Below are 23,299 nucleotides of genomic sequence, written 5' to 3'. Positions count from 1 at the left end.
ACATATGTCCAGAGACATATATACAGAGACGTAGATGTTATCTATGTCTCTGATAGATACTACATCTCTGATAGGTCCAATGGGCCGGGTGTTATTAAGAATAGGATGTTTGGCGTACTATTTATATGTTTTGACTAAGATAAAAAAAATCACACATATTTATATATTTAATTTTGATTACATTCCGAAATAAGAGATTTGTCTTTGATAAATTAAAGTTTATATTATTTTAAATTTTAATCGCACATGCACTGTATATACGTATAACATGTAAATTTCTACTTGAATCTTGATACTTTTTTACTTTTCTTAAATTCATACATTTATGCGTACAGACATTTTCCACAGTTTGATCCGCCTCTGTAAACAGTCATCAACACACAAATGGGCCAACAATGATCAACTTGCTAAGTAAAAATCCCATTTACCACGAAGTCTGTAGGCTTGTCTGTTGACAGAAATGGTGTTATCAAAAGTACAGATAACGACAATTATAGATAACTTTTTATAACGCTATATTAGCGTTTTTTGCCGTTAAAACTTAAAAGTTGAGCTCGATTAAAAAAATGGGAAGATTACTCTTCACCCGCATTCAAATTGAATCATTCAAGAGTTGCCGTTCTTATGGCGCCAAATTCTAAAAATAGAAAACTTTATATAGTATATTTGTGGCGTCGAATGTAACCGCCTCCGTGGCCCAATGGATAAGGCACCGGCCTCCTAAGCCGGGGATTGCGGGTTCGAGTCCCGCCGGAGGTTGACTTTTTTTCTGCACTCTTTTAATTTGCTTAATGCACATAAAGTTGACTACACACAGAAATTTCATAGAAACCCGTGCTGACATATACATTTTGCATTATAATATAATTATAATATTAAAATAAAACCTTACCAAATCTGGTGTATATTTTATTAAACATGCAAAGATCTAATTAGATTGTTAATATGTTATACATTTATTAGCTACTTATATCACATCATCCCTCGGTATGTACTTGTATTTTCCCCCCTCATCTCTGAGCATACAATAACTGCAAACAGGGTATTTCAAATAGTGCTCCAAATAATGTTCTATTTTGTTCCATTCTGTTCTATTTTGTTATGTTCCGTTTCTGTACTGAAATGCTCCTGACTTTCATCTTTTCTTTTTTAGGAACGCTGTCTTGATAGAGTGTGATTAAACATGTAAGAAAAACAAAGATAAGTAAAAGGTCTAACATTATATTCTAAAGTGCTCGAAAATCAAAACATCTAAAAGCTCGAGTGACAGACTAAACCTATCTAGCTTCCAATTTTCTAGAAGAAAATCAAAACAACCTTAATCCTCAAAGAAAATAATTTGGAAGACGCGGCGAGATCAAAGGAATACTTGGCAAGATGAAACGAGGCCGCCAATTAGTGGCAATTAATGTGTGTTGTACCTGTAATAAGTTTGTTAGCAGAACAGATAAACTGTATTGTTTTACAGTTATTGTATACTGATAAGCAACGCCTGTTAACTTGTGTGCGGTCAAAGTGGCATTGAATGTAGATTTATTTTTTTTCATAACAAGTAAATGCGTCAGTTTGGAAAAAAAATTATAGTCATGAAAAAATACAAGCAATTAATTTTCTTTAGACTTTTATATGCAAAGAAAAATCAACAAATCAATAGTAATGATATCATTATTATATACATTTGAATAAATATTTATAATTATCAGTCAAACAGATGCTAGACATATACCTTTATTATGTAGCATTTTACATAATACCCTGTATCGAAATATCAAAAATTTATGTACGAGACAAAAGCATTTTTTTACAACAGATGTAAGGGAGATAACCATTACAATTATTGTTTAACGATTATCAAGATTTGTTTGCCTTTAGTTTTTGCTAACTTACACATGTTTAACTACAAAATGCCTAAGGGATATAAATGAATAAAGAAATGATAAAGAAAAAAGAATAGTGAACATGATACATTTTAAGATGACTAAACAAAGTTTCTCCATGTAGAGCATTGATTCTGATAGAATTCAACAGACGGTAGGATTTTGTTTTACAACAATAATCAAAGATATGATGTACAAGTTTCAAAACAATACAATTTAACACTTGCATTCAGACCTTAATTATATATTATATGAATCATCGGGTTTCCCTCCAAAACACTTCCCTCCAAACAGACCCATTGTAGAATTTCGACACTATAAATATTGAAATAAGTATAAATGCTGAAATAGTTGGGATTAACATAAAGGTAGACCAAAAGGTTCGGCCGCGGGTAGCATAGATGTAGCATTTAGGAAATAACCATGTCCTGGAAATGAATAGAATAACTGAGCACCCTAAAACCTGTTCTGTATTTTGGTCTGACGGTGAAGAATTATTTTTCATCATGAGTAATGATGTTAAGTGCTCCATTTTTTCAAAACTTTTAGGTATATAATCATTTTCTTAACAGTTTTTCAATATCCCCATTACTCCATGTTAAGTACTACTTGGTCTAATTGTTCTGGAATTTCATTCATTAAAAACATTAACAGCTCGATCATAATTTGGAAATCTGTCACCTGTCATCGTGGGAGGTATGCAAAATGGAACAGGTCCTATCCTGTAAATTTAGTATTAAGTTTTACGAATTCAAGAAATAGTAGCCTTCACACATGATACGATTTGCGTGTACATCTTAGAAGTTAGCCTGGGTTCCAGTCTATGTTTCTGTTTGGCAAATCGACTATCAAAACGACGAACGAATACGGAATAGCGCATATGTTATGAATAAAAAAAATGTTATAAATAAGCAAAAACTATCAACGCCTGAATCCCAGGCTACTTAGAAGTTACAATTGGTGTTGTATACTTCAACAGAGCTATCCGTATAGAAGTCTCTGGTACTTCTAAATCACACCGTCTGTTCATTAAGTACTGAAATTTCCTAAACAGATATCTATACTGATATTTTATTCATTACCAGAAAAAACAATTCAAAGTATCAAATACATTTTCAAGAACGGGATAAAAAAATAGAATTCGTATGAACGTACAACAGTACTTAACGTCAACTCTGCCACATACGGAAAAGGGACGGCAAAATACGACATTTAGTATAATTACCAGTTGTCTACGCGCATGCGTACTAACATTATTAAACCTCGTGGAGCAAGAAGAAAAACAAAATGTTGGTGCTCTTCGAAACAGCAGCTGGTTATGCAGTATTTAAGGTATGACAGTCTTGATCAACTTGGTATTTCTGATGGTACTTTTCTGCTATAACTATTTATCTTATATCATTGTGGTTTTATCGCCGCATTTTAAAATTAAATGATGGGAATCTTAATACCACGTGCTTCCATGACTATAATTTTCAGGGACACGTGGGTTGGATGTTTATTGAAAAAAAAATGCATCTATAGTTATGAGGTACACCATATAATTTTTTGTTGATTTATAATTCACAGTTGATGAATGAGAAGAAACTACAGAATGTTGAGAACTTGTATTTGGACTTTGAATCACCAGAAGCAGCCAGTGAAGTGTAAGAATCTAAATTTAATTTATATTGTTTTCCTTCCAGTAGAAAAGGGGAGCATTTCTTGGCAAATAAGTCATTTTTTCTTGATATACGGATCTAAAATATTGACGCGTTGCATGTTAAACTTGTTGGGACGCCAAGAGTAGCTCCACTTACCTACCTGAGAACGATTTGTAAACAACCTTGCTGAAAAGTAAGGTTACAGGCATAAAATAAAACATTTTCGGCAGTTAATTGCAAAAAAAAATACATTCATTGCAGGCAAATTTTGGCTCCCAAATAGGGGAAAATTTTGGCTTTGAGAGGAAAAAACATTATATTTTGAGGAGGGAATGGGGCTGAATTTCGCCGAAAAATTTGTGGAATAAAACCTCTGCATATATATGCTTGTCCCATTACATAATTTCCAAGATTTATTTAAACTAAATTAAATAACAAAAGTTCTAAACTTGTTCCATTTTTAGGGTGAAGCTTAAGAGTTTTAAGAAGTTTAAAGACACAACAGAAGCTTTAGCAGGTATGTCATCTGACGTGATGAAAATTTCTATTTACATTTTCCAGTGTTGCATCTAGGCTGTGCCATTTATGCTTATTTTTTACAGATCGCTCATTTTAATGACGTCGATGTGCGCAGTCCCGCATTTGACAATCTTTTCAACTTACAGATAATCTTCATTGTATCTTGAACACTTTTGCCATGTTTGTTTTTACTTTGTTTTCATTGTTAAGCTGACGATAGCTGTCAAAAATGCCTAAACGTAAAATAAATTAATTCTTTTCAGTACGTCATATTGTTCGATAAATGCATGTCCTCCACATTTTCCTGTTGAGTGGGGGGCAATCCCCCATAATTTTGAAATCCTAGATGCAACACATGATACTTTGATATTGCAGGAATAGGACAAAAAAAAAGAAGAACATAAAAGATAGAAATTATAAATATAATGCAATTTAGTAGTAATAAAATACCATATTACTGGAGTAAGATACTTGTGGATTTATATTGGTATTAATCAGTTAAAATTCTTGAGTGTGAAATATTTATATTGGTTTTAAACAGTAATTTCTTAATTGAGAAATATTGAAAGGTAAACGCTTTTCCATCTTTATAAATGTATGAAGAAATTAATTTTTTATGCAATTAAAATTTCAGCTGCCACGGCAACTGTTGAAGGGAAAATGAGTAAATCGCTGAAGTCTGTGATGAAGAAACTGGTAGCCTCGGACATACAGGATGAGTTGGCTGTAGCTGATGCTAAACTTGGCAACGCCATTAAGGTGTGACAAAGTCCTTTATCACTCATCATACTCGGTGATTTAAAATGTTAAATTTTAATTTGAAATAAAGTGGTCGGAACATTTTTGTTCTGCCAAAACTTTTTATGAGAGTGTGAATTGAGTGGTTTTGATATACAGAAAGGTGAGGCTTTTGTTGTTATAATTCTTTGTCTTTAGTTTTAGGTGTTCTCTCTGCATTTTGGATACAGGAGCCAATGATCCTAAGTACAATAGTGTAATGATAACTTTGAAGATAATGCTTTGTGAAGGAGTGGCATTGAATATTGCGATGATAGACATATCTTTATTAAACAATTGATACAATAAGATGTTTGAAAAATAACCTTTTGTGAAATTTAAGACAGACTCCCCCAGTCTAATTGTGTAGCTTTCTGTGAGAAAATATTTGGCTTGGTTACCAACACAGTGATAGTTCTACAACGGTGATTGCCAAGAGGGGTTTACAATGTCTTTCAAGACTATACTTCCATATAACCATTTGTCTGTGACCCTCGGCTATTATGGAAAAAGTTATTTGCTTTTCTCATAGCAAATGGATGAAGATTATCATGCACATCCAGTTGTGTTTTGACAATAAAGTTCTATGTTTTTAGGAAAAGTTCAACATCAGTTGTGTAGCAAATTCAGCCATACAGGAGTTAATGAAAGGGATCCGTACACAGATGGACAGTCTAATCACATTACCAACAAAAGAAATGTCTGCCATGGCCTTAGGTCTGGCACATAGGTAAATGTTTCATATTTATTATCAATTATCAAATGAATTTAGGGGCATCCATGGCCAGGTGGTTACGGTTGTTGACTTCAAACTACTCTTTACCTCACTGCTGTGAGTTCAAATCCCTACAGGGACTTTGGTTTCCTTCATGTGAGGAAGCTATCATGCTAGCTAGGAAATGTCGGTGGTTCTACTATGGGTGTCTGAAATAATGCACGGAAGGGACCCTGAGGTCTTCCTACAGCAGTAAAGCTGGTAAGTCACCATATGACATATTGTGTTTGTGTGACTTAAAACCAAACCAATTGTCTGGATGCCTTAATTTATGCACAAAGAGGCAATAGGGGTCTTCGTCATCAATAATTCTAGAAAGTCACAATACCACCTTGTTTTATCAGGATTAATGTGAACAATGCTGTAAATTCAGTAATGGAGAACATATATTACTAGATCTGTGAATATCCTGCATATGTTTGTTTGAAGATTGCTAGGTAACATTAAGCTTTATGGAAGAAAAACTGAAATATCTTGCTAATGATGACACTATCTAGAGCCTTATTTAAAATGAGAACTAATGATATTAAATGATAGGACTGAAGCAAGATTTTAGTGTAAAAAGATATTTTGCAAGTAGCTGGTGTCGGTCCAGGCATCTAGGGTTTGAGCGGCCCTAGTTCTGGGTACTCATCATATTTCCTCATAACACCATTGCTGGTTAGTTCCAAGAATAGGATTTGAAAGAGGTTTAAATATGCTTCATGCTTTCTTCACTATCTTAAAGAAGCGACTAAATAGGTTCAATTATTAAAGTCTATGCATGTCTTAGCTCTAGCAAGTGAGGTGGTTTTGATCCATGGTGTAGCTTTTCAGTTTGTAACACCTGGTGTTAGCCAAAATCATCTTTACTGATTCAGAGCATATATGATTGAAGATTGCAATGTTGATATATAGTAGACAGTTGCAGTGTAACTTCTGAAAACCCAACACCTGTGGGACTTGCCAAAAAGTTTAGTATTTGGAATTTTCCGGAATTCAGAATTTTGGAATTATCTGAAAAAGTAGTAACATGAGACATCAATTGTTTAAGTAGGACATCATGAAAAATATATGAAACTCAATAAATTCATAAAATGGAAAAATTATAGGACCTTTTAAAGGTTTATTACTATATTAAATTCATTATCACCTGTAAATGAGTTTGTTGATACAAAAGCATAATGATCATTATTTAGTATATTTCATGTAATAGGCCTACCAGCTATTAACCTACAATTTTTGTTTTTCAACAAATTATACTTCTCATTTTCTAAATTTTCACACTTTAATGAAGTGTTTGACATGCTTGACAGGTTGTTATTCTAATAGGTTTGAAGATAAATAGTTTCTGCTTATTGGAATATACTAACATTTTAAAAGTTGTACAAACTACAATCTCAATTATAATATTCCTTCACACCTTTTTCAATGTCCGGATTTTGGAAGTAAATTTGAATTGATATAACCTAAATTTTTACTAGAAAATCGTTCGGAATTCAGAATTTAGAAGTTCCATAATTCAGAGGTTTTAATTACATAGAAAACGGAAGGAGAAATTTTGGGACACTGAAAAATGTTCGGATTTCAGAAGTTTCCAGGTTTTAGAAGTTCCGGAAGGAGAAAGTTACACTATTTAATGTTTGCTTTATGGAAGAAAGACTGAAATATCTTGCTAATGATGACACTATCTAGAGCCTTATTTAAAATGAGAACTTGTGATATTAAATGATAGGGCTGAAGCAAGATTTTTGTATAACATGGATATGTGGCAAGTAGCTGGAGCCCGTCCATGTTTGAGCCTTGATAAGTGAACTTCCCATATTTCCTCATTACACCATTGCTGTTCAGTCCCAGGCAATGATGGGTTTAATATGCTACAAAGTAAAATGGTTTATTCTTTTTCTTAAAGAAGCGACTAAATGGATTAGAATTACTGGAGTCTATGCATCTTTTAGTTTCAGCAAGTGAGGTGGTTTTGACCCCCGATGTTGCTTTAAGTTTGTAACACCGGAGGTTAGCCAAAATCATCTTGACTGATTCGGTGCCATGTAACCTTAAATGTGTTGAATAAACGAAGCAAAACAAACATCTTAAATATGACTTTAATTTTGAAAGTTTTAAACTTTGGTTGGCGAGTGTACATAGTAAAAGATAGAAATTATTCTAACATATTTACTTTTCAGTTTATCACGATACAAGCTCAAGTTCAGTCCAGATAAAGTAGATACTATGATTGTACAGGCTATCTGTAAGTACTTTTATGTGATACATTTTTTCCTTCCTCTTCGTTCAATAATAACAGATGAGTAATCCAGGCAAGGTATCCTTGTGTGACAATTGATTTTGGACAGTCTTTGTTCGTTTGTATCTCATAGTTGACTTTGATATCGCACAGACTTTGTAGTTTGTCACAAGGTGAAATTGGTTACTGGTTAGTTATCCAGGAGTCTATTCATTCAACAAAATGTGCCTTTTTATTAATAGTGTACTAATATTTTACTGATGTTGTTTCATTATTTTGTTACTTTTTTCAGCATTACTTGATGATTTAGATAAAGAACTAAACAACTATGTTATGAGAGCAAGAGAATGGTATGGTTGGCATTTCCCAGAGTTGGGGAAAATTGTACAAGATAATCTTGCTTTCGCTAAAGTTGTCAAATTAATGGGTAAGTCTTCATTTCAGCTTTGTTTCTAAATGTTATTAAAGAAAGTAGGCTGAAGTAGGCTTTCTGAAATATTGGTATTACAACCTGGTTACCTGTTTTAGTCATTAATATCTTTAAAAAATTAACTTTTCGGAAATCTTTTCTTTTTTGGATGAATATTCCAGATAATATTTTGGGAATTATCAACTGTTTCTCAGTTCATAAAGGCCTGTATTTGGAGCCCTATTTCACTCCAAAAAAAATCTTTCTAGACTAAATCACACCTTACAGATGATGAGAATATCATAGAGCCTTATAATATATGATAAATAATGAAGCTTAAATGATAGGACTGATGTAAGGTTAATTCACTCAAATAGTTCCATGAAGTCCGAAATCCCTCTTCCTCCTTTGATGATTTTGCCTTTGATGATATTTGGTTTTTAGTTAAATGCCTATTCTAGGATTTAAAATTCATGGGTGATTAAACACGGTTTGCACAGGCCATGAAAAGTCTTTGAATTTGGTGGTTAGTCCTTGAAAACTCCTTGAATTTGTCCTGGGAAAAAGTCCTTGAAAACTCCTTGAATTTTACAGGAAACTTGAGAATTTTGTTCAGTAATCCAAGTATTCCTCATTAAGAACCACAAAATGACTAAAATGAGTAAAACAGCGGCCAAAAAAAAAAGAGAAAAACTCAAATACACATCAATTTTTTTTAAAAAAATACAACTTCGTAATGAGATAGTAAGACGGTACGGAACGGGTATTGGCGATTATACACGATTGAAATATTCATGACGTGTAAATTTCATGGACCGGTTGGGGTGATTCATCAAAAAATGAACATAAAGTGTAATTTCTCGCCAAAATGGGTAGAAAAATACCCTTTCATTAAAGAATTCAAGGGTGATAAAAGAAAGGCGATGTGGAGCGCTTGTGATAAGGTTGTAGAAGTTTAATCCATGGGTGAAAGGTATTGATTTGTGGGCTATATGTTTTTAAAAAGTCTAAGTCTAAATGAATAATACAATTTGATAATCTATTTATTTTTGAGTTGACTTTTTGAACACTTTGAATGAATCTTGCACACTTAGAAAAATCTTCATAAATTTGATAGTACTTCAACAGGTATTTGCATGTAAAACTCTAATTTCATACATTGTCACCCTTTTACACATATTTGTCTTTAGTGTGTCACATATTTTAGTTCTTGAAATACTTGAAAAGTCCTTGAATTTTGTCTTGGATGGTCTGTATGAACCCTGTTTAATCTTGTATCATTTTATATTAGAGGGAGTTATGTTAAAACGCTTTATTTAGCAACAATTTGTCTGCATTAAGAAATAAAGAAAACGTTGAACTTAAGTTTTTAAATGAAACATTTTTTTTCTGAATTTCGGCACTTATAATAAGATTTACAAGGAAAAAAAAAATTTTTTTGTTTAATTAAATATTAGAACTTGTTTTAAATGTTAGAATCCTGCAGAATTTTTTCTTGTAGAATAGACCGTGTTAGATTAAAAAGTTCAGTTAGTCACCAGTGATGTATATTAACTATTAAACAGAATTACGATACTGCTGAAAGGTATTACATTCGTCACTACCTCTGAGGTGACTGAACAGTGATTTTTTTAAACCCCCCCCCCTCCTCTGTCTATTATAGCTGAATAAAGACTGCTACCCCTAGCCAAGAATATGTATCTTTTCCCCCTAAAAATGCTAAATGCTGTATATTTACCCCTAAAAGGCCATGTTCACATTTTTTCACCATAAATGTGATAACAGCAGCTGACTTGTATCGGCTAGTTGATTAATCTTATTTACTGAAAAACAGAACACTTACCCTATGTATGATGCATTTTAAATTGAAGTGAAATTAAATTTTTTATAAAATGTGGGTAAATTTCATTCTCAGTTGTTGAAATTTGATTTCAGGTTTTCCGCCTTTTATGAATTATGCTTAATTTTACCCTTTAGAAGACCACAGGTCTTTCAAAAAAATTCAAATATTCACTACTGGAATGTGTATGTAAAGTCTATAGTAATTCACAAGCTTAACTCTCTTAGCAGATTTTGTAAAGTTTAGTTTTGTCACCAATGATGTATATTTACCGTTGAACAGAATTTAACTCTGTTGAAAGTTGTAAGTTCGTCACTACCTCTGAGGTGACTGCAATGTAATTTAATGCATGTTTGGCCTCTCCCTGATTAAAATTTTTACAAATTTCATTAAACAGTTTCTTCTCTATTTGTTTTCCAGGATTTCGAACAAATGCAGTAAACACCGATTTTTCTAAGATTTTACCTGAAGAGGTGGAAAAAGAAGTTAAAGATGCGGCTGAAATCTCCATGGGAACCGAAATCTCAGATGAAGATATTATTAATGTTAGATACCTCTGTGAACAGGTAAAAACAATTGAAAATAGAGAGAAATTATGTTGCTAGTACAGGGATTTTTTTTGGCTTATTTTATAGCCAATATTTGGTCATATTTCCAATTGAAAATAGTATATTATTTTCCCAGTCCACAGGAAAAAATTCCCATTTGAAAGTTACAAAATAAAAATTATGAATTAAAAATTATGAAATCTTTGAAACATTTATGCATTATATTTTAAAAAATTTATTCAAGTTCTGTCATAACTTGAATGAGAAGTAACTGAACAAGTTCATTGACTTGGAAATAAAATGGTGATAACTTTTAAATATTCAGTGAAAGTTTGTTAAAATACTGTTGTGACAGCATGGTTAAAATTATTACGTTGGTAGGAGCATTAAAAAAAAGATTATAAATAAAGACAAAAACTTGGAGATACATAAATAATTTCCATTGTGGCAACAACCAAAAAAATGATACTGATTGAAACATAAAAAAAACACCTGGATATACATTCCCAATTGTTGAATTTTGTTGCAAGGATAATGAAATGATGTTGTGTAACTGTTTCTCATTGCAGGTGATAGATATAACAGAATATAGGGCACAGTTATATGACTATATAAAGAACAGAATGGTAGCTATTGCTCCAAACTTAACAGTACTTGTTGGTGAATTAGTCGGTGCTAGATTAATATCGCATGCAGGTAAAGATATTTTTACAGGTTTTAATTTGGTGTTTATATGCAGGGTTTTTTTTTCCTATATAACTGTAGCCGTTTAACGGCTACTTCCCCAGCTGAAAAAAAAATCCCCTTGAGCTAAAAAAATTCCCCTTGGTCAGAATAAAATCAACTATTATAGCTTGTTTCTTTAAAAAATCACATTTTTGTTCAAATAGTTCAGATTTTTTGGGGGCCTACAGTGTTTGATATAATGATTGTCCTGCAAATAAGAAGTCAAATGCCGACGGTCGGCAACCCTCTCCCTTACGCTGATAAAATCTCTAAACATTGTCTTTGTGAAAATTCCACTCAAAATAGGCAGAAATTTGTAAAAATATGTTATACTATTTATTCTTAAAGATTTTAATCATAGTCTGGAGGAACATGGAGTTATATTTATACCAAAAATCGGCAAAATATTCTATTATCACATATTTTCGCGACCTACTTCCTGTTTGATTTTCGGCTGGAATTCTGAGAGGAATGAGTTAGTTTAAGTAAATAAATTACAAAACATAAAATAATCAATTATTTTTTATGCATTTAGTGTCAAAATGTCCTTTGAGAATCATCATCTAATTGATTTAGCACTTTATGCAGTTTTTACATAGAAAAATCAATGTAACCATTCTGAAGTAAACAGGGGAGGTGTGTGAGGAGGTAACAGCAATGTTGAAGCTTGGCAACACCACAAATGATATTAACTCAAGTGATTCAAACTTAAATTAAGTGGTTTTGTATGTAAAAGGAATTCAAGGTCAAGAAGATGGTTCTGAGATCTGAACTGTTTGCATTGTTCATGAAACACCTGGCTTTTGTTCCATGTTTTTATTGTTTATTTTAAAGTTATTGACTTATTTTTATAATGTAAGAGATTTTCCCCAAAATGTCAATTTTCGCGCATTTTTTCCCCTATTGAAAGGCCAGACCTTTTCCCCAAAATTGAAAAAAAAGCCCTGATATGATAAGAAATATTATGATTGAATTATAGTCAGTAAATTAGTTGACTTTTCTTTCTTTGGCTGAGCAATTGCCTTAATGATTGGTTGAAGTTTGATTTTGCGGTTAGAACTTTTGTACATGATGAACTATCAGAGCCTATGTTTTATGAGATAACCATGACACTGAAATGATAGGACTGATACAAGATGTACTTTCTCCCATAGTAAGCCTGGTCTTACAGGTTTGATCCTCCAGTTAAGTGTGAACTTTTACTCCACGACAATTGATATCGGGACATCAAGTCTAGTGGTCACCTGGATATGACAATAATGCATTGAAATCATTGTTAAAACAAGACAAAATTACGAAGAGTTTGTAGTAGCCGGTTATAAGCTCTCTAGGAAAATGGCTGACTGTTGATTAAAAATGTGTTATATATACATATGTAAAAAAAAAACCAGACCAAAAAATCCATATTTGTATAAAAAAATAAACTTTTTTTTCACAGGTTCACTAATGAATTTAGCTAAACATCCTGCAAGTACGGTACAGATATTGGGAGCAGAGAAAGCACTTTTCCGAGCCTTGAAAACCAAGCATGACACACCCAAATATGGTCTTATCTATCATGCCTCATTGGTTGGTCAGGCAAACGCTAAAATTAAGGGCAAGGTAAGCCTCTACTCTTAAGAATATCTCTGACTTGCTGTATTTTACTGAACTTTATATGATGGCTCACCACCAGACTTTTGGAAAGGAGTAATATCTTTGTGGACAGGAGCGATATGAAATTTTGATATTTCAACCTGATTATCTGCTTTGACATTGATATCTTTAAATGGAGCTGATTGGGGGGAATACTTAGTTCAAGATAATATTGGGAATTATCAATTTTTTATTTTTCAATTTAAGAAGGCCTGTATTTGTCTCTATTTCAGGCCAAGTTATTTTTTATTTCAAGTCAGAAAAATCTTACTAGACTAAATCACACCTTACAGATGATGAGAATATCATAGAGCCTTATAATATATGATAAATAATGAAGCTTATAAATGATAGGACTGATGTAAGGTTGATTTATTAAAGAAGTTCCATCTAGTCCAAATTCCCCCATGAACATTTTTTTGTCCAAAATTGCTTTTAACAGAAAAGTTCAAAATCATTTTGAAATTTAAGACTAAAAAAACTTTTAATATTGCCTTGAAACTAAGTTCAGGGCCTTCATTTTGAAATTTTGTCCTAAAACTGCCTTGAAATTAAGTCTGAATTACATTAAAAATTAAGACAATTTTTAAAACAAGAAGAGGATAGAAATTTTATGACATAATGCATATAAACCGATTCTGCCAAGGGATGAGAATAAATTGCATAGACAAGCCAGGAATAGAAGAAATCGGAACATGAACGGGTGTGGGAGGGATGGCGTAGAGAAACAAGATTTAAACATTTGCATAGATAGTACAGCTCTGGTACCCTTCCATATGTAGAAGCCATTTAGCCAGCCATTATGTCTCTTACTGTATGGTACTGTCTTGTTAACCTTAGGAAAAATGGAAAGGGTGGAAATAAGCAGGATTTGTTGAGGATTTTGAGGGGATCATGCAGGGCTGACAAAATCTTATTTTGACAGATTTGTCCTTATTTATCAGAAGCATTTCCATGTCTGTATGATATTTATATAGTAAATTCATGAAAATTTCCATTTGTCCGTACTGGCTGTAGTACAACCTGGGCAATACTGGCTATATTGATTTTGCTGCTCCTGGGATGCGAAACATAGACTATTTCAGTGTTCGAAATTAGCAGTAGTCCTATAGCCCCAGACTACTAAGTTTCTCCTCGGGCTACCAACTTTTCACAGAAACAAGCCCGACCAGGCTACTGTATTTTCAGAGGCAATATAAAATACTGTTTTGAACAAATGAATCGTGCTATTGAAATGTCTTTTGGGCTAGTGCATATTCCAATCTGGTAGTCCGACAAGCCTAGTCGATTGAAATCCTAATTTCTTACACTGCTATTTTGTGAACTTTAGGAGAGTACATTACATATGATGATAATATCATAGAGCCTTTATTTATATGATACATAATGAAGCTTAAAATGATAGGACTGATGTTAATGTACTTTCCTAAAAAGATATTTATCTGTCTGCCTAAGTGAGACATAGACTCTATGAGATATGAGAATGATTCTGTGGTCGAAGTCTTTGCCGTTTAAAATGTCCCAACTTATTTGACCAGTTATAACTTAGATTTTACTGGACTATAGGGTCAGGTACAAGAAGTTTCAGATATTCAGCTAGCTTACAGAACGTCAGTGGTTCTATTCGCCTGTTCAAGTGTTGTTGACTGAATATTTCACAAAGGGGCACCCAAGGTCTTCCTACATAATACAATTTATAAAGTAGAAATTTTTATGTACATATCAACTTTTTGGGGTCATAAACCAGAAACGTTTCTATAATTTCTTTACCCAAAATAATTTCTTATAGTGAATTGGTGCATAATGGAAAGTATGATGTTGATAGTATTTAATTTAAGTATTATATACGATGACACATCACAGAAAAATTATATATAATAATATTGTTGGTCAATATGTTACATGATCCAATTCAGCATATATTTTTATAGCAGAAAATCTGTTGATCTGTTCTAGAGGCTATTTTATTATGTTCATACTAGATCTTTAAAAACTTGTTTTTCATTAATGAAATATTATATAAGAATATCCAAATGATATGTTTCTATTGTTTTTGTCAGTATTTGAAATAATTATGGAAAATGTGTCCAATATAGACCAATCCACTTTAGATATCAATGATTACTTGATCATAATTATTAAACTTAGAAACTTGAACCAATTTGTAAATAATTGGAATTGGTTCATTATTATGCAGGGTTTAACATGTATTTGTTACATGATGATTTGTGAAAGGATAGTACATTATATATGATGATGATATCATAGAGCCTTTATTTATATGATACATAATGAAGCTTAAAATGATAGGACTGATGTTAATGTACTTTCCTAAAAAGATATTTATCTGTCAGCTTAAAAGAGCAAGTCAGAATGGGGGTGGGGGGGGGGATTGCTGGCCTGTACCCTTGACCTGGCATCTTAGGCCCATAAAGATTCCATTATATTGCAAGAAGTGTTGAAGGTATAGCCAAGGGTCTAAGGAAATAGAAAGAAATTCTCTTGCGCAAACTTGGATCTTAGGTATTTTAAGGTCAGGAATGTTGAAATTGGATCTTGGTTATTTGATTGGTCAGGAATGTTGAGCAAGTTCTATAAAAATCATGAGATCAATGGATAGTTAAACAATGAATAGTAGGTTAATAAATATCTTATTATAAACAACTAATATACATGTATAGCAAATAGCAGTATGGATATATTAAAATGAATTTAAAAAAAAAATTATATGGTTATGTATTTACAGATGTCTAGAATGTTGGCAGCTAAAACTGCTCTAGCTATCAGAGTAGATGCCTTGGGTGAGACCACCAACGCTGAGCTGGGTCTTGAGCATAGAGCTAAACTAGAAAGGAGGGTCAGAGAATTAGAAGAAGGAAAGGTGAGTGTATTATTTGAAAGGAAATAATTTTTTTTCAAGAACGCTCTGGCAGTATCAGAAGTTTTCTATGGAACTCTGGATCATCTTAGTAATTTTTAAAGACATTTGAAAAATTGTTATTAAAAGGGTCAATTAAGCTTTTTATTATTTAAGATTTTGCACTTAAGTTATAACTGATGTCAGTGATGTGTTGATGTGTATCACTTTCGATGTACTCCCAAAGTCTTGATTTTAGTGAAATGACATCTGATGAAAAATTTAATGTTACATCTGGTTCAAAGAAGTACAAAATGGACAACTATTTTATTGGCCCATTAAAATTTAACGAAAACATAGGCATGTTAATAGCAGAAGAATTTTTATAGTTTCCCTGGTAATGGAGTGTTTGTTAGTATCCCTGGTGACACAACAGGCTTTTTCAAAAATCACATTTTCTGATTTCAGTCAAGAAGAATAAGTGGAAGTGGAAAGGCCATCTCTAAATGGGAGAAATACGAGAACAAAAGGTAACAATTGTTTGCTGGAAATGTTGAAAACTTGTACTACAATCCTGGTGATATATTACAGGATTTTGAAATTCATCATGTACATGTTACATGTTGATTTTTAAAAGGGAGAGTATATCACCAGGATTAAGTACAAAAGTAACAAACAAAAAATCCTGCAAAAAAGTTTTACTTTGAAACTAGAGTGAACTTTATATAAAAAAAAATGTAAATCGGCCTGTGATGATGTAGAGATAGATAGGGACAAATGAAAAGTCTTTGATTAAAAACCTATCTCACTGAGGTCTACAATATAAATATGTCCATGTGTATAAATGAAAGAAAGTAATGAGCAGGAAATTATATATTATACACAGAAAAAAAATTTACAAAAGAAATCGGCAAGTTGCAGCTGGGACTCTTAATCATGTTAACATAATTCTTTGTAGATTTTGAATTTATTATTTATCAGTAAGATTTTACACATGATTGTGTCCATTGAACTTTAAATTGTGAGTTATTTTCCTGTGTGTTCGGTACAGTTTTACCAGTGATGTCATGGGCAATGCTTTGTTTTAGGCTACTGGTTTGTAAAATGTTGAATTTATGTATATTTCTTTGAAAATAAATGTTCACTCAATCATAGAAATACAGATAAAGAATTGAGGGACACTGCCAGTGGTTTTTCTCACTTTATTAGCCTCTTGAATTTGGGGTGTTTTTTTTGTTGCCAAATTGCTAATTTTGGAAGTAAAAAACTGGGGTTAGTTCAGTTTTTTCTGAAAACTGCATGATTTTAAAGAAAATTTGAATTGGAAAGATGCCTTTTATAGGCCTCTGTTATATAAAGAGGAAGGTCACTGATGGCCATTTTTTTTGTTTTTTTCCTTTACCCGATTTCATTTCACAACTTAAAATTCAATTCCAATATTTATTCAGTTTATATATATTTCCCAGTTAGAATGTTTACAATACAAAAACATATAACAAATAAATGTGGTAATAAATATTTATATAAAAGTCAGATGAAGGGCAAAACTGAATGAATATGTGAGAGAAAAAAGCACTTGTGCAAAACATAACCTGCCAGCAAATTATAAGCTTTAGTGTTATATTGTAACTAGAGTAAACTTGATATCAAGAAAAGGAAAATGGCCTATGATGATGTAGAGATAGATAGGGACAAATGAAAAGTCTTTGATTAAAAACCTATCTCACTGAGGCTTACAATATATTAACTTGTAAGTTACAAAAGTTAGGAGACTGCAGTTAAACTGTTCACATCGTTATATTCGCTTACACAATTTTATAAGAGACAAATATCGGAATATGTCCTTTATATATAGTGCAAAAATCAATACAGTATGTTCACACGTAAATATCATGTAAAAATTAATTTACTATTGACAAATGGTACGCGAAGTGGCGCTTGCAGTACAACAAAAGTCATGGGACATAGCAAAATAAATAAAAAATGTCACCAGCGTCATTGTCTTTGAAAGTGCTCTGCTGAGTATTCAATGTCTCTGGATTATGTACCCATTACCAGTTTTTGGTTGAAAGGATGCGACCAAATCACATGTTAAACTTCTTGTTTAAACATTTATATAAGCTCGATTGTGAAACAACTTATTGCAACTTATATTAATCACGTTAAAGTAATCACTTTCTAGAATCACATTCTAGTTTTCTTCCTGACTGGTGTCATATGAAGAAACAGGTCATGACCCGAATAAGACTCGAACCCATGATCCCTTGGTTGAAGGACAGACACCTTATTCACTAAGCCACCGCTCCCCAAGCAAACTTTTATACAAAAATAAAAAAATGGAAGATGGCCAATGATGATGTAGAGATAGATAGGGACAAATGAAAGTCTTTGATTAAAAACCTATCTCACTGAGGTCTACAATATATAAACACACAATCATGTTAATATAATCATTTGCAGATTCATAAAAAATCATAAATTTAAGAACTGTAGCTGAATTTTAAGATCATTTAATATTTTGTGATTAGGAATAATATTAATTGTCTAATATGCATAGAGTTTAATAGGAGTGTCAATGTTAGCAAGAATGTTAACTGTTTAAAAAGTGACTTAATACTGTGTTAAACATTTAAGTGACCCTAACAAAAAGAGACCAAACCTGTATGAGCAGATTAATGTAACACCCCTAGAGTTTACAAGTAATAGAAAGAGCATCGAAACACGAGGCTATCTGATTTGTACGAGGGGGCTACCCAAGTTTTAATCAGATTGCCAAGTGTTTTGATGTTCTTTCTCTTTTGTATCATAGTCAAACATAAAACATGTTCCTTATGGTCACAATATGAAACCACAGAAAAAAGGAACCAATGAACAAGCATCTAAATATGATATTTCTGTTGCCTTTCTTTTCTCTGCTGTTACAATAAGTAAACCCCAGCAAAAAAGAGCCAATCAATGGGCATGCTCTGGAGTGCGGGTAACTAATACCTGCACTCCAGTTAACGCACTGTGCAGGTATATGTATACAATTTAACTCTGACACATTTTCAACAGAAAGGTCCCAAAACTATGATACAATAAACCAATGTATTATATTTCAAGATTATTCTGGTTACTAGCTGGCTCAAAAGACAAAGATGATCCGCCATTTAAATAGATTCATTAAAGACGAGCAACATTGTTCATGATGATTAAGAGATAGATAGGGACAAATGAAAAAAAACTTTGATTAAAATTCTATCTCACTGAAACAATGTTTCAAGTGTTTACAAGAAAAATAGATAAAAAAATGCATGATTATTGTTAAACTAATTATAATTAAACTAAAGAAAAAAGTTTACACCCTAGTCTTTTGATGAAGAAGAGATCTGGCAAAAAAATGTTTTGGAAAGGCTCTGTATGATTTGTAGTGTATGTATTTTAAAACCACTTTTATAAATGTCTTTATTACGACCTATTTATTAATATGATTATTTTGAATCTTTCATACATCAGTGTTCTTTCTTGCAAATTTCCAAACTGGTCTTAAGTCTGCTCAAGTGGGAGTTTTTTCTTGATTTTTGAGAAATTGAACAGCCAATTAATGAACTTGATCTTAATCATTTTCCTTTTAATACTGTAAGTTATGTAGGAGAGAATCCTAAAAAATAATTTGAACCAAATATCTTGACCTGTGGTTCCTCTCTAACTGAGCTGGATTAACCTCCCGAGGACAGTCTAAAACCCAGCTCACATTTCCCTATTTGTGGACGAATATTCCAGGTCCTAACAAAATCTCACAATAAGTGCATTCACAAAATTACACAGAATGGAGTCATCCCTCCTGAAATAATCTTTGTCAAAATAAAACATTGTTCATGATGATTTAGAGATAGATAGGGACAAATGAAAAATTCTTTGATTAAAAATCTATCTCACTGAGACAATGTTTTAAAAAAGGGAGACTATCCTTCGGGTTATAAAACTTTCTAGAAAAAGTGCTAATTGAACAAAATATTTTCTGCAGTTTTCTATAAAAGACATTACAGAATGAGCATTTATATTCATGTAGTTGTCATAATTTAAACATTTTCTTTGGCAGAGAGCATTGGCTCAGTGAATATTTGATATAAGCAAGTTAATTATGTTTTTCATGGCATCCATGAATGTAGTATTTTTGCATTTATGAGCTAAGCATAAGCTAGTGAGCATACAAATAAAGTACATAATACTAGGGAGTTTCCGAGAAAATAACCTTTGAAGTATAAGATTAGCATCCAGCCTATGGGAATGTAGCAGTTAAATTTCATAGGAATTTTATCTAGTATTATAGCTAAACTAAAGTAAGCATACAGCATAGGAGAATAAAGCAGTTAATTTCAGATGTATTGTAAATTTTATTCTTTCAGTCAAGTAAGAAAATACAATGACACAGCTGATAGTACATTACCTGCCGTACCACAGAAACGAAAGTTTAACGATGATGATGATGAAGAAGAGGTCAAACCAAAAATTGTAAAAGTTGAACCAGAAGGTAAGGAAAGAATGACATTTTTGTCCGTTTTTGTGATTTTATGTACCAGTCCTTTTGTACTTCTTGATGTGTTAATTCCTGTTATGTTACTCATTATTTGAATGATGATTTTGACCAGCTATGATAGGTTTAACCGATTTTTAGAGAACATTGTTTCACAAATTTATTTATAGGAAAATAAAAATTGTTAATTTGATTTCTTGGTAAATGATTTAAGTAATTCAAGACCTTTGATTATTAGCAAAGTGTTCAAATATTTGGAACCAATTGAGATCAGTGCTTCACAGTAGGGTTTCTCCATAAAACATCAAAGGAATATATAAAGGGTATATGTATCAGTATGTTATCTTGCAGCAACCAATGGTGATACAGAAGAACCTAAAAAGAAGAAAAAGAAGAAGAATAAGCAGAGCTTGGATGTGTCACAAGAAGGTAAGTGTTTCAAGTGGCTACTATGCATCATTTTGTTGAAATGTGACTGATAATCTATAAAAGATATACTCTATAAAAGATATAGATATGCGAAATATATGCAAAAATAAATGCAATATATGTTAAAATGAACATCCAAACCAATAAACCATATACATGTTTCAATCCAAATGCTTAAGATGATGTTTAATATATAGTGGGATGAGTCGTTCTTGGGCGAATAGTTGCATTACCTGTACATGTAGCCTGATCGGGAGAGCATCTGATTAGTAATCAAGGGCTTGCTGGATCAGTCTTCGTATGAGGAAAGTTTCTCCATGACAAAAATTTAATGTAATGGACATTTCGACAGTTTGGTGTGAAAGGGTCTTAACTCCTTTATTTCATATGAGGAACGACCCCTTCACACCAAGCCCTCAATTCTTTTTGCCACACTGATTCTGAAATCGTAATGAATTAATATATGATCAAGAGAGGAGAAAAGCGGAAATTACTGGTTAGTTCTCCAGGAAAGCATGTTAAGTGGTTCGAACTAAAAAGTGGCGTAAAAAGAAAACAGTCTGCACATATTCATTATCCCTCATGTACAGACTCAATCAAACCGAGTCTGCAATTCTCTTGTAATCTTGTTGTGATTAATGCTTCCGAGGGATCACTTTGTTTCCAGATTTTTGAATGATGTAAAATATTCTTCTTCAAATAACCGGTTACTATTTTGCAGTGGCAGGCCTTCATTTTCTACAGTTTTTTAAACGTTGTTTTAATAACATCTGTAGTTCATACTATCAAATTGGTAATACTTATTCAGCAGTCGAAAAACGGGGGATGTTTATTGAAAAGTTAGAATTTATTACATTTGCTGATCTTTTTCCTTCTTTCTATATGTAAAATTTTCCCCCAGCCTCTGAAAAAATAGGAGGGAATTGTCAAAAATATGGGTGAATACCCCCTCCTAGAATAGATGCTGATTCAGTATGTACAGCTAATGTTTTACACTTTGATGAAGAAAAAAAGACCTGACATTTATGGTGTTGTATTTCTTACAGTTGTAGCAGAAGTTTCAATGGAAGAGCCCACCTCAGAAAAGAAGAAGAAGAAAAAGAAGAAAGTAAAGCAAGAACCAGATAGTGACTGAGATAGGGACGTTAAAACATAAAACATATTAAGACATATAAAGTACATTACAGTGATAAAATAGTGGTCCCGTGATGGGGCGCATGGTTATAAATAAATACTAAATAAGTACATAAGTACTACACTCAAATGTGGTGTAAGTACAGTGGATGAAAAGAAAAAATTCAGACAAGGGTAAAGTATACACAAATATGACGGAATAACTGAAGAAAATTTTTTTCACTGTTTTAAAGTGTACTTACCTAGTAATATTTCATGAAAATTACTGGAGATCTAGTGGAAGATGTACTTGTGACCAAGTGGGATTATTTTTTGGCCAAAATTAAAAAACAACAAAAAAAAAGAAGAAATTTTGAAGTTTCAAATTAACACTAATAGCCAAATGTTGCTAAAAAAAATAACTCGGTGAGTCTGTTTGTATATGCAAGTGGATTTTAATTTGTAAATGCACTGCGTACATGGTGAATGCTGTTGATGAATTTTATTTTAGAAGGAAAAATGTGTTCATTTTATCTTTTGTTTTACATATGTTTTTGTTTTGTATTTTAAAAATTATTTTAACTAAGAAACACTGGGCAAACAATTCTGTAAAAAAAAGAAAAATCTGGACCCTTGTGGGCCATCAATTCTAATACTTTATTGCATTGTTGATTGATAATTAAATATGCTAGAATACAATAGTGAGAGATGTTCATTGTTGAATTTTCCATTATCTCGTAAACCAATTCAATCAGACTGCAATTTTCACTTTTATTTTTACTTCATTGCTTGAAATGAATTTGTAGAATTGTAGAAGTCCAAAAGCAATGTTAAATGGAATGGCACTCGTTATTTATCATATGTCCAGTTGTACATTTCTAAGCTGTTGTTGATACCATTGAAATATTTGTTTAAGCTGGCATTATCACATTTATCATCTGATATATCATCATTGACAATTCATCAAATTGTTATGATAATAAATCATTCTTTAAAAAAGTTTTCTTTCTTAGTCTTTATTCAGTTTCAGTCGCCTGCTCCTTTTGGAGTATACATGTATTGAATTTGTAATCAGGGTGCACGGTGTCAATAATGTGGACAGTCGATAGAGGCTAACATTGATAACTGCATGCCACTGGATTTCAGCCCTAAAACGCAATGGATAGATCATCATGATTGCAACTACCCAGACTTTTATTGCAGATAAATAATGTATAGTTCTGTGTAATTACAAGCCCCCCCCCCCCCCCACCCCCCCCCCCTTACTTAACTTTTTTGGGGGTCTGTATATTTATCTTGTACCTTGCTGAAGAAAATATAATTAGTCCCCTACCGGTTTAACCAGAGGAGACTTTAGGTTTACCCTCTGTCAGTCCGTCCGTCCACAAAACTGGATCCCACGATAACGCAA

General features: G+C 32.4%; 1 protein-coding gene and 1 non-coding gene across 2 annotated transcripts; both read left to right on the top strand.

Annotated features, from left to right (window-relative positions):
• Positions 1-686: 686 nt before the first annotated feature.
• Trnar-ccu (transfer RNA arginine (anticodon CCU)) lies at positions 687-759 on the top strand. Its single transcript has one exon. It is a non-coding gene; the product is annotated as a tRNA-Arg (tRNA).
• A 2,318-nt stretch (positions 760-3,077) lies between these two features.
• Positions 3,078-22,890, top strand: LOC132732283 (nucleolar protein 58-like). The gene is made up of 15 exons (XM_060718677.1): positions 3,078-3,209; positions 3,447-3,523; positions 3,985-4,037; positions 4,674-4,798; positions 5,413-5,546; positions 7,757-7,821; positions 8,108-8,242; positions 10,485-10,630; positions 11,182-11,308; positions 12,777-12,940; positions 15,720-15,854; positions 16,299-16,360; positions 20,219-20,343; positions 20,698-20,775; positions 21,822-22,890. The coding sequence occupies exons 1-15, from the start codon at positions 3,165-3,167 to the stop codon at positions 21,908-21,910; spliced, it is 1,560 nt and encodes a 519-aa protein (XP_060574660.1). The 5' UTR covers positions 3,078-3,164; the 3' UTR covers positions 21,911-22,890.
• The last annotated feature ends 409 nt before the right edge of the window (positions 22,891-23,299 follow it).

This window comes from Ruditapes philippinarum, unplaced genomic scaffold, assembly GCF_026571515.1.
Source record: "Ruditapes philippinarum isolate M1 unplaced genomic scaffold, ASM2657151v2 ctg676_1_1_1_1, whole genome shotgun sequence".
NCBI classification, from domain to species: Eukaryota; Metazoa; Mollusca; class Bivalvia; order Venerida; family Veneridae; genus Ruditapes; species Ruditapes philippinarum.
The sequence above is the reverse complement of the archived record's forward strand: the minus strand, read 5'-3'. Positions and strand labels throughout refer to the sequence as shown.

Coding starts and splice junctions, on each gene's coding strand:
- LOC132732283 (XM_060718677.1), top strand. CDS start 3,165: ATGTTGGTGCTCTTCGAAACAGCAGCTGGTTATGCAGTATTTAAG. Junction 3,524..3,984: donor CCAGAAGCAGCCAGTGAAGT/GTAAGAATCTAA, acceptor TTCCATTTTTAG/GGTGAAGCTTAAGAGTTTTA. Junction 20,776..21,821: donor CTTGGATGTGTCACAAGAAG/GTAAGTGTTTCA, acceptor TATTTCTTACAG/TTGTAGCAGAAGTTTCAATG.